At 49.6% G+C, this 16336-nt stretch overlaps 1 protein-coding gene across 3 annotated transcripts in view; it reads right to left on the bottom strand.

Annotated features, from left to right (window-relative positions):
- Positions 1–16336, bottom strand: part of STAB2 (stabilin 2) — a 171007-nt gene that overhangs the window by 45680 nt on the left and 108991 nt on the right. For all 3 annotated transcript variants that reach the window (XM_056116349.1, XM_056116363.1, XM_056116356.1), the window contains exons 42-48: positions 15567–15692; positions 14112–14185; positions 11690–11761; positions 7300–7419; positions 6677–6724; positions 3504–3587; positions 728–874 (exon numbers count right to left, since the gene is read on the bottom strand). In XM_056116349.1, the coding sequence (XP_055972324.1) occupies positions 728–874; positions 3504–3587; positions 6677–6724; positions 7300–7419; positions 11690–11761; positions 14112–14185; positions 15567–15692 (671 nt within the window). The remainder of the gene's footprint in view (positions 1–727; positions 875–3503; positions 3588–6676; positions 6725–7299; positions 7420–11689; positions 11762–14111; positions 14186–15566; positions 15693–16336) is intronic.

Genomic DNA, 16336 nt, shown 5'->3' with positions numbered 1-16336 from the left:
TAGTAATTGAAAAAAACGGCTTCCCTTTCACAATCATTGTCTGAACCTTCATTTTCTCCCTCTACTACTGGACTGTACACTTTACCCCATTTTGCTATAAATTCTAAAGTCGCCATTTGTTTCTCTGTTGTGGGGAGGAAGTGGGGGCAGGATTAAGTGCCTTAGATCAGAAGCCCTCCTTCTCCTTCTCCAGTTTCTTTTGTTTGTTTGGTTGGCCGGTTTTGGTTCCACACCCAGTGGTACTCAGGGCTTACTCCTGGTTGCGCTCAGGGATCCCTCCTGGTGGGGCTCTGGGGAGCCATATGGGATGACGGGGATAGAACCCAGGTCAGCTACATGCTAGGCGAGTGCCTACTCACTGTACTATCGCCCGGGCCCCTCCAGTTTCTGATCAGTGCTGCCAAAGGCAATTCTGACAGCCTCAGCGTCCTTGCTTCTGAGTTGGAAGTCCCTGTCTTGGATGTGTGGCCTGAGAAAAATGACTTCACCTCTCTGAGCTCAGTTTCCCGATGTGCAAATTGGGAAAACAAGAGTACTCATGCTCCTGGGTAATTTCGAGGATATAAGAGTGAGCACATGTAACTCCTCGGGCTGGCACTGGCGTACAGCACTCACTCACTGTGAGTACTCACAGTGGCTGGTTTTTGTGCGTTTTGCTGGTCAGGTGCTGGGGAGAGGAGGGCAGAGCCGGAGAGAAGAGGCTTCTTTCTGAGGTGGCCGCTCTTACCTGAGACTCGTGAAAGAACAAGGAGTCCCCGTGGAGGGAGGTGGCATTCCGGACCAGCTTTAGGGTTTCCAGGTTCAGCTGGTGGCAGCCAATCATGTGATACCGGAGAATCTGAGCCATCAGGCCCAGCCTGCTCCAGTCCTTAATCTGGAATAGAAGAGCAGAGGGTTCCAGCCAGCACCCTGCCCTCGCTTCAGTGCTCCCTCTGTGGTGCTCTCCCTGTCCTCACTGCAGTGCTCCCTCTGTGGTGCTCTCCCTGTCCTCACTGCAGTGCTCCCTCTGTGGTGCTCTCCCTGTCCTCACTGCAGTGCTCCCTCTGTGGTGCTCTCCCTGTCCTCACTGCAGTGCTCCCTCTGTGGTGCTCTCCCAGCCCTCATTGCAGTGCTCCCTCTGTGGTGCTCTCCCTGGCCTTTATTGCAGTGCTCCTTCTACGGTTCTCTCCCCAGCCCTTGCATCAGTGCTCCCTCTGTGGTGCTCTCCCTGGCCCTCGTTGCAGTGCTCCTCTATGGTGCTCTCCATTGCCCTTGTTGTAGTGCTCCCTCTGAGGCCCTCTCCCCGGTCCTCGCTCTAGTGCTCCCTCTGCAGTGCTCTCTTGCCCCTGGCCTCTCACAGAGCCCAGAAGCGGGCCGGCAGGCAGGCTTGTGGTCTGGATCCCCGGGTCGAGGTGTTCCAGACAAATGGGGGTGGGGTTGGGAAAGTCCATGCTTCCACCTGCTTCCACAGGCAAGAGTCCATGGAGAAGGTGGCCGGGGTCCTCCTGGGCCAGCACAAGTGCAGCACCCCAAATTCTGGGAGCTGCTACGTAAGAAATGAGTTCTCTTGTAAGGAGTACTGGGGATATTGTCTGGTCTGCCCCCTCTTGAGAGAGGCCGAGGCGAGACCCTGGGATATGGAAAGACAGCCAGGATTTAAGTCGGTAAATCAAAATGCTGCATCAACATCATCACCATCATCTTCGTCACCATCATAATCACCATTACCATCACCATCACCATCATCATCATCACCATCACCATCATCACCATCACCATCATCACCATCACCATCATCATTATCATCACCATCATCATCACTATCACCATCATCATCATCATCACCATCATCATCATCATCATTATCATCACCATCATCACTATCACCATTACCATCATCATCATCACCATCACCATCACCACCACCATCATCATCATCACCACCATCATCATCACCATCATCTTCATCAGCATCAGCATCACCATTATCATCACCATCACCGTCATTATCATCACCATCATCATCACGATCATCACCATCATCATCGTCACTATCATCATGACCATCATTATGTTTTGGATTTTAGGAGACATTTGCCTGTGCTCAGGGCTTCCTCCTGGCTCCATGTCCAGGGGTCACTCCTGGAAAGGTTCTGGGGACCACGGGCATTGCTGGAGATTGAACATACAAGACAAGCTCCTGAACTCCTGATCTGTCTCTCCAGCCCTCAAAACATTATTAACTGCTGGTAAGTAGATTTAAAAGACTGCAAGTTTCTAGTGTTTCACATAGCTCCTCAGAAGCTTTAAAAAAGGAGAAAAGCCAGCAATCAAATAACAAACTCTTTTTTTTTTGATATTTAACCACACCCGGTGGTGCTCAAGGCTTACTCCTGGGTCTGTGCTCAGGGGACCATACGAGGTAATGAGGATCAAACCTGTGTCAGCTGCGCGCTACCTGCTGTACTATTGCTCTGGACCCACAAATATCAATTCTTTCTTTCTTTCTTTCTTTCTTTCTTTCTTTCTTTCTTTCTTTCTCCTTCCTCCCTCCCTCCCTCCCTCCCTCCCTCCCTCCCTTCCTTCCTTCCTTCCTTCCTTCCCATGCTCAGGGGTTACTTCTGGCTATGCACTCAGGAATCACTCCTAGTGGTGCTCGGGGGACCATATGGGATGTAGGGAATCTAATCCAGGTCAGTCATGTGCAAGGCAAATGCCTTACCCGCTGTGCTATCGCTCTGCTTCTACCTCTCAAATTCTCTTAAATATTAGTTCTTGTTCCTGCTTTGCTGGTTTTGCTGATGTTCCAAATATCTGCCTAGACACACAATGTGTGCTGTGTCAGAGACCACAGGCTCCAGAGTCCACGTCTAACTGCACCCCAGTGGTTGGTCATGTGACTACACAAGTTACTGCTCTCAAAGCCCTGGACTGCAGAAACAGGATGCAAATAGCACTTGGGTCACAGGATTGTCATGGAGACAGAGTGGGTTCATCTCGGCCTGGATCTAGAAAGTGTACCTGGCACTGGATCTGGCACACTTACAAAAAATATTTGCCTTACTCTTACTAATGGGTAACCCAACACAAAAAGTCTCAGTTAATGTTATACAACAAAGTCTCTGATAAGTCCTGCAAAAATCAAATTGCCTATTTAGATGCCTTTGGCCCTCCCTCCTTCCCTCCCTCCCTCCCTCCCTCCCTCCTTCCCTCCCTCCCTCTTTCCTTCCCTCTCCTTTCTTTCCATTTATGGAAATTTTGGGTAACTGAAGAATTGTTGAACTTGTCTACCCCCTTGCCCTACTTTGTAATGTCCTTTAGAGGCTGCGTGACCAGTAGACACCCCAAATCCACTTGACTGTGCCCCCTAGCAGGGCCCCTATGCTGAGATCAGCCAGTTCCCTTGGAGCTCAGTGCTCGGAAGTCTCCTGCCCAGAAACATCTCCATTGCTGGCCCCCAGGGCAGTGCCTCCAGCCTGTCCCAGAACCAAACCTCGTCCACCTGCCCGCAGCTTCCGGCTTACCCTGGGCTCCTCGTCGAAGGCAGTCGACAAAGGCACAAAGACGGTGAAGGGGCCGGCTCCCACCAGATCTCTCACAGAGTGCTCCTGCAGGGGTGGTGATGGGGGGGGGAGGGAAGGGAGGGTTGTCAGTGGCTCAGGTCAGTGTAGACATGGCTCACAGAGATTGTGTTTCCAAGAGTCTCAGGCCTGACTGCATCAGATTGATTCGTTGGCACTGAATGTTTGCTCCTCTCTCTTTTTTCTTTTTGGGTCACACCTGGCGATGTACAGGGGTTACTCCTGGCTGTGCACTCAGGAATTAATCCTGGTGTATGGAGTAAACCATATGGGATGCTGGGAATCGAACCCAGGCCGGCCGCGTGCCAGGCAAATATCCTACCCACTGTACTATTGCTCACTGTACTATTGCTCTTTTTGTCTGTTTATGTGGGCTACACCCCGCGGTGCTTAGGGCTGACTCCTGGCTCTGTGGTCCTGCTGAGACTCAGGGGACTGTGTGCAGTGCCTGTGATCCAACTGTGTTGGCTGCAGGAAAGGCAAGTGCTCTCCTGCTGGACTATCTCTGACCCCAAGAGGGATTTCAAGGAAAGTCTTGCCATAAAATAAATTAGCTCTACTCTCTACTCCTTTAAAAGTTTCCCAGTTCTTGGTTGGGGGAACTAGCCAAGACCCTTGTCCTGTGCCATCCCCCTTGTGCCCACGCTAATAATACATGCAGCCTGAATATGTAAAAAAAAATTGGTTTATTCTAGTAAGTATCTCAAAGTACAGCATCTACCCATGATCTACACCTAGAAGCAACCCTCATGTTTCAAGGTTTCTTCCCTGGCATTGCGCTTACATCACACATTGATATAGCCGGGATAATAATGCTAATACAAATATTAGTAGTGTATCTCACTTTCATTTCTTTGGTTTTGGGGCCACCCCTAGCAATGCTCAGGCCTTACTCCTGGCTCTGCACTCAGGAATTACTTTTGGCAATGCTCAGGGAACCGTAAGGATGCCAAGGTTTGAACTTGGGGTTGGCCCTGTGTAAGGCAAATGCCCTACCCATTGTACTATCTCTCTGGCCCCAGTTAACCTCACTTGCCAACTGTTTTTTTTTGGGGGGTTGTCATACACAGCGATGCACAGGGGTTACTCCTGGTTCTGCACTTAGGAATTACCCCTGGTGGTGCTCAGGGGACCATATGGAATGCCGGGAATCGAACCCGGGTCAGCCACGTGCAAGGAAAACGCCCTACTTTCTGTGCTATCTCTCCAGCCCCTGTTTATTTATTTATTTTTTTAATCTTTTATAAAGGTTCTCCTGTCAAGGTAAAGATCATAGGAGTTATTTATACTTTTTTCTACATTTTACAATTCTGCTCTTTGGGATGGTTTTTTTTCCTTTATACATCAAAATATCTGAAATATATTCATTTGTATAAGAATTTATCTTAGTATTTTTTTCCTTGTTTTGATTTTGGGGGGCCTGGAGAGATAGCACAGCGGTAGGGCATTTGCCTTGTGCGCAGCCAGCCTGGCCAAGTTGGGTTCGATTCCTCCACCCCTCTCGGAGAGCCTGGCAAGCTAACGAGAGTATCTCGCCCGCACGGCAAAGCCTGGCAAGCTACCTGTGAAGTATCCAATATGCCAAACACCGTGAGGACCGTGACTGTGACTGGGCCCACTTGAGCAAAATCAATGAACAACGGGAGGACAGGGACAGTGACAGTGACAGTGATTTTGGGGGCTACACCCAGTGATGTTTAGGGCTTACTCCTTGCTCTGAGCTCAGGGCTCAGGGGACCATACGGGGTATGGGAGAGCACACCCAGTCTGCTTCGTGCAACACAAGCACCCTAGCTGCTCTACTATTGCTCTGGCCTTTATCTTAATATTTTCTTCCACAGATTTAGCCTTTTGCTCTAGTAATACTTCTTTCTACTTATCAATGGCCAGCCCATAGCACAGCAGGTAATGCATTTGCCTTGCACACGGCTGACCCAGGTTTGATTCCTCCACCCCTCTTGGAGAGCCCGGCAAGCTACCGAGAGTATCCTGCCCTGCACAGCAGAGCCTGGCAAGCTCCCCATGGCATATTCGATATGCCAAACACAGTAACAATAAATCTCAAAATGGAGACGCTACTGGTGTCCGCTTGAGCAAATAGATGAACAATGGGAGGACAGTGCTACAGTGCTACTTATCAATGGCAGCTAGATTTTATGATTGTTAAAACCATTGTTCATTATTTTGGAGGCCTCCAAGCAGAGCTCAGGGGACCCAGTGCCCAGTGATCCTGCCCTGGCCGGAGCCATGAGGGCCATAGCTGGCCGAGTCAGGGTTGAACCTGGGGCCTCCTACTTCCGGCCATGCCCTCCAATCCTCTGACCTATCATATCTGTTTGTTTGTTGGGCCACACCTGGCGGGGCTCAGGGCTTACTCTTGGCTCTATACTCAGGGACTGGTGGGTTCAGGGGACCATATGGGGTGCTGGGGATGGAACCGGGCGGGCCATACATGGCAAACACCCTGACCGCTGCACTATCCCCGCCCCCTCCCCTTCTGAGCTATCTTCCCGGCCCTCTAAGGGCAGGTTTTTTAATTTTTTATTTTATTTTATTTTTATTAGTGAGACACCATGAGGTACAGTTGTAGACTTACAATTTTTTGTGCTTGGGTTTCAATTATACAATGATCAAATACCCATCCCTCCACCAGTGCCCATTCTCCACCACCACTGATCCCAGTATCCCTCCCACCCGCCCATCCCCCCATTCCACCTTGCCTCTGTGGCAGGGCATTCCCTTTTGTTCTCTCTCCTTTTTTGGGTGCTGTGGTTTGCAAAAAAGGCATTGAGCGGCAATCATGTTCAGTCTATAGTCTACTTTCAGCATGCTTCTCCCACCCTGGGAGGATCCTCCCAACATCCTTTATTTGGTGCTCCCTTCTCTATCTGAGCTCTAAGGGCAGGTTTTTAATATACCATGTACTTGCTTGCACCACGGCCAGTGGACACTTAGCCCACACTCTCATGCTGTACTTACGAGGCTGGAGCAGCCCACCGAGGAGACCCCCACAGAGACTATTCCTGGGCTCCTCGGCTTCCCGAGGCTGCGGGGATTATCCTGCACCTCTGCCAGGCCACCCCCACCCCAACCTTCCCAGAAGAACACACACTTACCATCAACTGGAAGAAGTACTGGGAGGTTTTCGGATCCCTGGGGAGCTCCTGGAAGCAGAGATATGGGAAGATCACTTGGTGTTGTTTGGGGCGTCCCACCAGCATGGCGTGGGGTGCGGACGGCTGCTGGAGGCGGGGGTGCCCGGGCACTGCCCTGCTGGCACTGGAAGCTGCTCCCTGAGCCTTGCCCACTCCATCGGCAGGCCCACAACTGGGGTTCAGAGTGGCCAGAAGCCCCTCCTGTGCATTCCAAAAGCCTTCCCATGGTCACTATCCAGCTGACCAAAGAGAGGTGACCAGTCATTTCCGGAAGCTTTGGTGCCTGTGAAGTATTTTTATTTTCTAGTTTTCATTTTAGTATCTGGTCACTGCCACCAGTGTTCAGGATTGATTACTCCTGACTGCGTGCCCAGGAATCATTCCAGGTGGGGCTGGGGGTGTTGGGGATGGAACCCAGGTCAGGCACATGCAAGGCAAGCGCCTTACCCGCTGTCCACCGGCTCCAGCGGCTCCAGCTCTGTCCTTCACACCTTCATGTTGCTTCTCATATTCTGAAACGTGCCCCTCCCCTCGCTCGCTGCCTGCGTCCTGTGACTGCTCCCTGGACACGCGCCCCTCCTTACCTGGTAGATGTTACCCCGGCAGGTGAACCCATCCCCCACGTAGTTGGGCTTGCAAGTGCAGACCCGCTCCTCCAGCCCCGTGTGGTTGCAGGTCGCGAACTGACTGCAGCCGCCGTTATTCTACAACAGTCCCAGGGGGTGAGGGAGAGCAGGAGTCAGACGGATTTGCTGGCCAAGCGTCCGCAAGCAAGTCCACTTGGGAAGTGGATTTTTCACCTCCCGCTCCAACAGATGGTACCTGGCATTTTTTTTGTCCTTTTCCAGAATTTGCCTTCTACCCCCTAATAGTTACTGGGGACATTGCATTCCCCCATCCTTATCTCTCATGACAGTGCTTATTGGCTTGAAGCTCAGTGCCATATGGATGCACTCAGAGTTGGCATGTAGGCAGTGCCTTGGTCCCTGAGGGTTAGCTAGAAAGGCAGATCTTGTGGGAGACCGTCCCACCAACAAAAACCCAACCCCAGGGTGAGAGAATCCCCTATGACAAATGGCACAGTCTTAAAATAGAAACGGACTGTGAAGGGCTCCCGGGCAAGAATAGGATAAAGCAGCTTAGGGGGTCCTAGGTGGAGAACACAGGCAGAACTAGAACTGGAAACAGTTATAACTCTGCTGGTTGGCTCTGTGAAATGTCCCGGGCTCTGCTCTTCATGTGCCCATTGAGTTTTGATGTGCTGACTGATTGTTTTGTGTTTTTTGGGGGGGTTGGGGGGTCACACCTGGCAATGCTCAGGGGTTACTCCTGTTGACTGGTTATTCTTAATGTCTCTGTTGAATGATTTATTTATTTTTGCTTTTTGGGTCACACCTGGTGATGCTCAGGGGTTATTCCTGGCTCTGCACTCAGAAATCACTCCTGGCGGTGCTCAGGGGGCCATATGGGATGCTGGGAACTGAACCTGGGTCGGCCACGTGCAAAGTTAAGGCCCTAATGGCTGTGCTCCAGCCCCACATTGTTCCTCTTGCAAGCACCTAAACTCACTTTTTCTTGAAAGGAGGTCACTAACTCTACAGCGTGTGTGTGTGTGTGTGTGTGTGTGTGTGTGTATGTGTGTGTGTATTAAAAAGGGGTGCACTATAAGGATACCCATGACATTCTTCAAAGAAATGGAGCAAACACTCCTGAAATTTATATGGAACAATAAGCCCCCACGAATAGCTAAAGCAATTCTTGGGAAAAAGAAAATGGGAGGAATCAATCTCCCTAACTTCAAACTTTACTACAAAGCAGTAATAATCAAAACAGCATGGTACTGGAACAAAGGCAGAACTGCAGACCAATGGAACAGGGTTGATTACACCGACATCTCCCCTCAATCATATGATCATCTAATCTTTGATAAAGGTGCAAGAAATGTGAAGTGGAGTAAGGAAAGCCTCTTTAACAAATTGTGCTGGCATCACTTGATGGCTACATGCAAAAAAATGGGCTCAGAACTCTGCCTAACACCATGTACAAAAGTAAGATCAAAATGGATTAAAGACCTCAACATCAGACCAGAAACCATAAGGTACATTGAAGACAGAGTTGGCAAAACCCTCCATGACATTGAGGCTAATGATATTTTCAAAGACGCCATGCCACTGGCCGAACAAGTGAAAACAGAGATAGATAAATGGGACTATCTTAAACTAAGAAGCTTCTGCACCTCCAAAGAAACAGTGACCAAAATACAAAGACAGTCTACAGAATGGGAAAGAATATTCGCTGAATACACATCTGACAAGGGGTTGATATCAAGGATATACAAAGTACTGGTTGAACTCCACAAGAAGAAAACGTCCAACCCCATCCAAAAATGGGGCAATGAAATGAACAGAAACTTTCTCAAAGAAGAAATCCGAATGGCAATAAAGCACATGAGAAAATGTTCCACATCATTAATCACCAGGGAGATGCAGATCAAAACCACATTGAGATACCATCTCACACCGCAGAGACTGGCCCACATTCAAAAGAACAAAAGCAACCAATGCTGGTGCGGATGTGGCGAGAAAGGGACACTCCTTCACTGCTGGTGGGAATGCCGACTGGTTCAGCCCTTTTGGAAAACAGTATGGACGTTTCTCAAAAAATTAGAAATTGAGCTCCCATTTGACCCAGCAATACCACTCCTGGGAATATATCCCAGAGAGGCAAAAATGTATAGTCGAAGTGACATCTGCACTTGTTTGTTCATTGCAGCCCTCTTTACAATAGCCAGAAACTGGAAGAAACCTGAATGCCCAAGAACAGATGACTGGTTAAAGAAACTTTGGTACATCTACACAATGGAGTACTATGTAGCTCTTAGAAAAGATGAAGTCATGAAATTTACATACAAGTGGTACAATATGGAAAGTATCATGCTAAGCGAAATGAGTCAGAAAGAGAGGGATAGACATAGAAAGATTGCATTCATCTGGGGGATATAAAGTAACAAAGTATGAGATTAATACCCAAGAATAGCTGAGATCAGCACCAGGAGGATTACTCCATAACTTAGAGGCCAGCCGGGTATCCTAGAGGAAAGGGCTATTCAGATAGAGAAGGGAGCACCAAATAAAGGATGTTTGGAGGATCCTCCCAGGAGGGGAGATGCATGTCGAAAGTAGACTATGGACTGAACATGTTTGCCACTCAATGCCTCTTTTGCAGACCACAACACCCAAAAGGAGAGAGAGAACACAGGGGATTGCCCTGCCACAGAGACGGGGGGATGGGGGGATGGGGGTGGGAGGGATATTATCCATGGTGGTGGAAAATGGGCACTGGTGGAGGGATGGGTATCTGATCATTGTATAATTGAAACCAAAGCACAAAAAATTGTAAATCTACAACTTTAAAAAAAATAAAATAAAATAAAGGGAAAAAAAAAAAAAATTAGAAATTGAGCTCCCATTTGACCCAGCAATACCACTCCTGGGAATATATCCCAGAGAGGCAAAAATGTATAGTCGAAGTGACATCTGCACTTGTTTGTTCATTGCAGCACTCTTTACAATAGCCAGAAACTGGAAGAAACCTGAATGCCCAAGAACAGATGACTGGTTAAAGAAACTTTGGTACATCTACACAGTGGAATACTATGTAGCTGTCAGAAAGGATGAAGTCATGAAATTTACATACAAGTGGTACAATATGGAAAGTATCATGCTAAGCGAAATGAGTCAGAAAGAGAGGGATAGACATAGAAAGATTACATTCATCTGGGGGATATAAAATAACAAAATATGAGATTAATACCCAAGAATAGCTGAGATCAACACCAGGAGGATTACTCCATAGCTTAGAGGCCAGCCGGGTATTCTAGGGGAAAGGGCAGAGATAGAGAAGGGAGCACCAAATAAAGGGTGTTTGGAGGATCCTCCCAGGAGGGGAGATGCAGGTTGAAAGTAGACTATGGACTGAACATGTTTGCCACTCAATGCCTCTTTTGCTGACCACAACACCCAAAAGGAGAGAGAGAACAGGGGGAAATGCCCTGCCACAGTGGCAGGGTGGGATAGGGGGGATGGGGGGGGGAAGGATATTATCCATGGTGGTGGAAAATGGGCACTGGTGGAGGGATGTGTATTTGATCATTGTATAAACGAAACCCAAGCACAAAAATTTGTAAATCTACAACTGTACCTCATGGTGTTTCACTAAAAAAAAAGGGGGTGCAGTCATGAGTGAACAAGCACCTGGGGTGAGTACGGGGTCTTAGTTGACAAGAAGAGGGGGCTGTTTGAGAAGCAGTCTCTGGTGGAAAGGCCCCGGAAGATGGGCTGCTCACAGGATCTGGGGCCACAGCTCATGTTTCAGACCCTGAGCTTGCACCATCTCCCATCAAGTGTGTGTGTGAGACAGAGCTCAGTCCAGGGCTCCTTCAGTCTAAGGCTCTGGACCATTTAGGGTCTGCTCGTGGGGTCTCCTCTGGAGCCTCTGGGAGGGACAGGGAGGGACTATCCTTCCATCCTGCTCTGCCTGGGTGGCTCGCTGACCCCCAAAGGTGCATCCTCATCCTTCCCCGCGGACCTTGGGCAAATGCTCTCTGCCGATGGGATGAAGGAACTTTGGACCGTGCATCCCGGGTCAAAGGGACCCTTCCAGAAGAAAGTGAGCACAGTGCCCCCTATGCCCTCCCCTGCCCACTCCCACCCGGAAATCTTCCTTCTCTAAGCAAACAAAGAGAAAGTGGCCCCTTCCCCAATTGTATCTTGCACCGAGGTCACTAATGAGCCCCTCTGCCCCATCCCCCGGCCCCCATCATTCCTGGACCTCTGGGAAACACTGTCCTAGAGGAAGGTGGCGGCGGGGGTGGGGTGGGGTGGAGGGGGTGGGTGTGGGGGTCTCACTCACACACCTGCACAGTGAGATGCCGGCGGAGGGAGGCGCCCCCTGCCGGCGGCCCGCGGTACTCACCGTTAAGCAGCTGTTGATGAGCGTACAGGTGCGGCCATCCCCGGTGTACTTGGGCCTACAGTTACACACGGCCTGTAGGGGGCACAGACAGGAGGTTCTACAGGGCACTTCTGCTCTGGGGACAGTCCTCAGCTGCCCTCAGAACACGCTGGGCGCATCTCCCTGCAGCCCTGGGAGCACGCACACAGATCTAGCTTGGCGGCCCAGGAAAATTTATTTTCCAAATTAAGTTGCTAGGTTCTAAGGGGGCCTTTCTGGGCAGGCTCCTCTTTCCTCCCTGAGCAAGAAAGCCAAGCTCTGCCCCTCCCCTGCAGGCAGGGTTCTCTGCTGGCCCTGCCCAGGGGACGATGCTGGCCCGCACTAGACACTCAGATTAATTGCACCCAACAGTTAAGCCCACCGTTTGGCCAAGGAGGCAGGGTCCCTGGGGTGCGGGAGCTTCAGGGTGGCGGAGTGGACCTTGCTGGCAGGAAGCAGGGGACGGTCTGGTTCACCCTGTGTCCCACGTGCCCCAGCTGAGGGTGAGCTGGGCTGAAACTCAGCTTCACTCTCCCATGTCCAACCATACCACTTGATACTGACCCAGCCCGCCAGACCCCAGGACGGGTTTTCATTGTCCCTCAAACTCTCCCTCAATGTCTCTTGCGGGAGCTGAGCTCAGGGATCACTCCCAGCGGTGCTCTGGGGACAGACAGTGCGGGAGAGTGAACCCTGGCCTCCTGCCTGCACAGCTTGTGGCAGACTGCTGAGCTCCCTACTCTCTCTCTCCTGCTCCCGAGGTGCCACTCTCAGTGGACAGCTTTGTCAAGACTCCAGCCGGCCACAGCTCAGAGCCCAACCCTGTGACTGGCACTCGCTGCCTTGGAGGTCTGCGGGAGGAGTTTCAAGAACCAGCCCATGGTCAAACAAGAATTAGGGTGACTCCCAGACCATGGATGCAAAGAAATCTGACATTTTCTGCTCTGATGATGCCAGTGGGTGGACGCACACACACACACACACACATATATTCATACACACATTCACACACACTCATACACACATTCACACACACTCAAAGTCACACACAGTCACATACACTCATATTCACATATACTTACAAACACACTCATATACATACAGACTCATTTACACACACACTCACAAACATACTCACACACACATGCACTCACAAAGGACAGCTGTGGGCTTGTGGAGACCTCACAGATGCTCATGGGACCCTGCGGTGTTTGCATCTCAATCTGCCCCCTCCAGGGAGAGCTCCACTCTCTCTCTTTTTGTATTTTTCTTTGTGTTTGGGCCCAAACACAAACACCCAGCCATGCTCAGGGGTCACTCCTGGATCTGCACTCAGGCATCACTCCTGGCAGTGCTCCAGGGACCATATGGAATGCCGGGGATGAAACCCAGGTTGGTTACATGCCAGGCAAAGCGCCCTGCCTACTGTACTATCACTCTCTTAAATCCTCCTCACACCCCACTCCAACCCTGCTTCTGTCCTCAGTCCCAGAGAATAACCTCACACACACACACACACACACACACACACACACAGTCACACACACACTTACATACACACACGATCACGATCATGATCATCCTGTTGTTCGTCAATTTCCTCGAGCAGGCACCAGTGACGTCTCCTTCTTCCTAGCCCTGAGATTTTAAAAGAGCCATTTCAATGCTCTTTCAGGATTAGGAGAATGAGGCCCATCATTGTTACTGGTATTTGGCATATTGAGTACGACATGGGAAGTTTGCCAGACTCTGCCGTGCGGGCAGGATACTTTTGGTAGCCTGCCAAGTTCTCCAAAGGAAAAAAAATAAGATAATAAGATGTCACGCGGCCGCAAATGCAGCCGCGCTTCCAGGAGCTGGGTTTTATAGTCTCTGCGTCCTGGCTGTTGATGGGACCAACCTGGCGCTGGCGGCAACTGGGGGGTGTGACGCCTACCTACTGGAAGATAGGGGGTCTGGTTGGAGAAGGCCCAGTCCCAGTCCGAGTAGGCTTGGAGACCTCAGCCCCAGGACCCGCACGCCTGGGTTCCTCTGCCAGTTCTTTCATGCATGAGGCCCGTCTGGACGTGTGGAGAGTGATCCCAGCATGACCGTGGCTGGCTCTGGAGGTCCTCAGCTGCTGAGGACCTGCACACACTCACACACAAACACTCATGCACACATTCACACACACAAACTCACATACACACACTCACACACACACTCACACACACTCACACTCATACACACATTCACACATACTCACACTTACAAACACAAACACACTCACACATACACTCACACATTCATACATATTCACACAGTCACACACTCACTCACATACACAGACTCTTCCAGAATGCCCCTGAATATATTGATTTTTCAGGCCGGCTCCCTCGGCTTCCCTCGGGGACGCGTGGCTCACCTGGTTGGGCCCAGTCTGCGTGCACTCTGCGTTCTGGTGGCAGCCGCCATTGTTCTCCAGACAGGGGTTGATCTCTTTAAAACAAAACACCGAGTCCTGATAATGAGAACTAAGCCCGATTTTTGAGTAAAGACATCTTGAAGGACCAGCTGGGAGACCTAACAGAGCGGATCCAGCCAGTGTGGGGTGCGGTCCAGGGGGTTCGAGAGCTAGGACGGGGTTAAAGTGCTTATCTTGCACATGGTGACCCCAATTTCATCAATGGGACCATCTAGAGTCTCCTGAGCACTTCCAGGAGTGATGTGAGTCAGGAGTAAGTCCAGAGCACTATTGGGTATAGCCCCATAATACTCCTCCACACTTCCCCACTCCCCCACCAAAAAAAGAATCCAGACAAGTCCCACATGAAGGACGTGGCATCAAAGGAAGAAAGGTGGGGATGGTGTAGGATTCACCTAAAACGGCCATGGCATGAAAGGCCAGGCAAGGCTGAGGAACCATCCCTGATGAAGGGCCACTGAAGGGACAGCTACACATGACACTCAAGCCCCTCTGTGCTAGGCGCGAGCTGTCCAAGAAGGACATCAGAATCAGAATGCGAATAGCAGCGGAAGTACTATGGAATAGTAAACTCACTGATGCTTATAATTGTGCCATGGCTTTGTAAGGGCTAGTCTTCACCTCCAAAGTGTGCAAGTGTTTGAGGATAAAGAAGACATACAGGCACACGTCTATCGTTCTCTCAAAGAGATCCTTTTCTTTTTTTTTTAAATTTATTATTTATTTATTTATTTAATTTTTTACTTTTAGTGAAACACCATGAGGTACAGTTGTAGATTTACAATTTTTTTGTGCTTGGGTTTCGATTATACAATGATCAAATACCCATCCCTCCACCAGTGCCCATTTTCCACCACCATGGATAATATCCCTCCCAACCCCATCCCTCCCATCTCACCCTGCCTCTGTGGCAGGGCAATCCCTTGTGTTCTCTCCAAAGAGATCCTTTTCATACTTGCATTACAAGCAGCTAAAGAAGTCAGTGACCATCATAAAGTTTTGTTTCTTTGGTTTCGGGCCACACCTGGCAATGCTCAGGAATTACTGCCGGCTTTGCACTTAAGAATTACTTCTGGTAGCACTCAGGGGACTATAAAAGTTTGTCTGGATTTAGGCCCGGGTCAGTTGTATGTGAGGCAAGCACCCTACCTGTTGTACTATGTCTCTGGCCTCATCACTATCATAGAGTTTAACTGGAAAAAAATGTCCCCTTTTCTCCTGTCAGTGTGAATTTTGGACCTCCAGTACCTTAAGGTTTCTGAGCTCACACATCCACACCCTCATCCTTGCCTGCCCAGGTAAATGGAAGGGTGACCCCTGCCCTGCCCCATGTCTGGGTGGCAGGGCCCAGGGCTCTACTCTCCCCATTTGGCCCTCGGGGGGAGATAGACTCACCCAGGCACACGATACCATCTCCTGTGTAGCCTGCCTTGCACACACACACGCGGTTCCCTGGCGTGGTTCTCTTACAGACCGCCTTAGCAGAGCAGCCACCGTTGCTGGTCTCACAAGCATTGATTGCTGAAGAAGAGAGACACAGGGCAGGGAAGGGGCGACCAAGACACGTTTACTTAAGTCTGTGCAATGGGAATACTTCCAAATGGGACACAGAGCTAACTTGGGGGAAGCCAACAGAATGAAGACACTGGATGTTTCACTGGCGAATTTGACCGAACGATTGAGAAATACAAACATTTGTAAGATCACCTATGTAAAGCTTGAAGACATCCACATGCATTCTATGAGGCTAATATTAAAGAAGTATTACTAACGCAACAGGTTAAATCTTTGGAAAAAATATTAAGATAAGGGCCAGAGCAAGAGTACAGCAACTAGGCTAATATTACCCTGAGACCAAAGCATCATCATAAAAGAATTACCACAGAGAAATATCCTTTATGAATCCTTGAGAACCTACAGAAATCCTCAAATATTTGCCAAATAAGATTCAGCACTGTACTAAAAAGATCATATATTATAATCTGTGGGGTCTGCACAGGATCACCAGGGGGCTTAAGAGTCCCAAACTGATGAACATAAGCCAGTGTATCAATAGAATTAAACATCAAAATGATATAATTATCTCAATTGAGCAAAAGAATTTGAGAAAATTCACCCTATTTAATGAAAAGCTCTCAACTGACTGGAAATAGAAAGAAACCTCT

This window comes from Sorex fumeus, unplaced genomic scaffold (assembly GCF_029834395.1).
Source record: "Sorex fumeus unplaced genomic scaffold, SorFum_2.1 ptg000003l, whole genome shotgun sequence".
NCBI classification, from domain to species: Eukaryota; Metazoa; Chordata; class Mammalia; order Eulipotyphla; family Soricidae; genus Sorex; species Sorex fumeus.
This window is presented reverse-complemented; position numbering and strand designations above follow the sequence as displayed.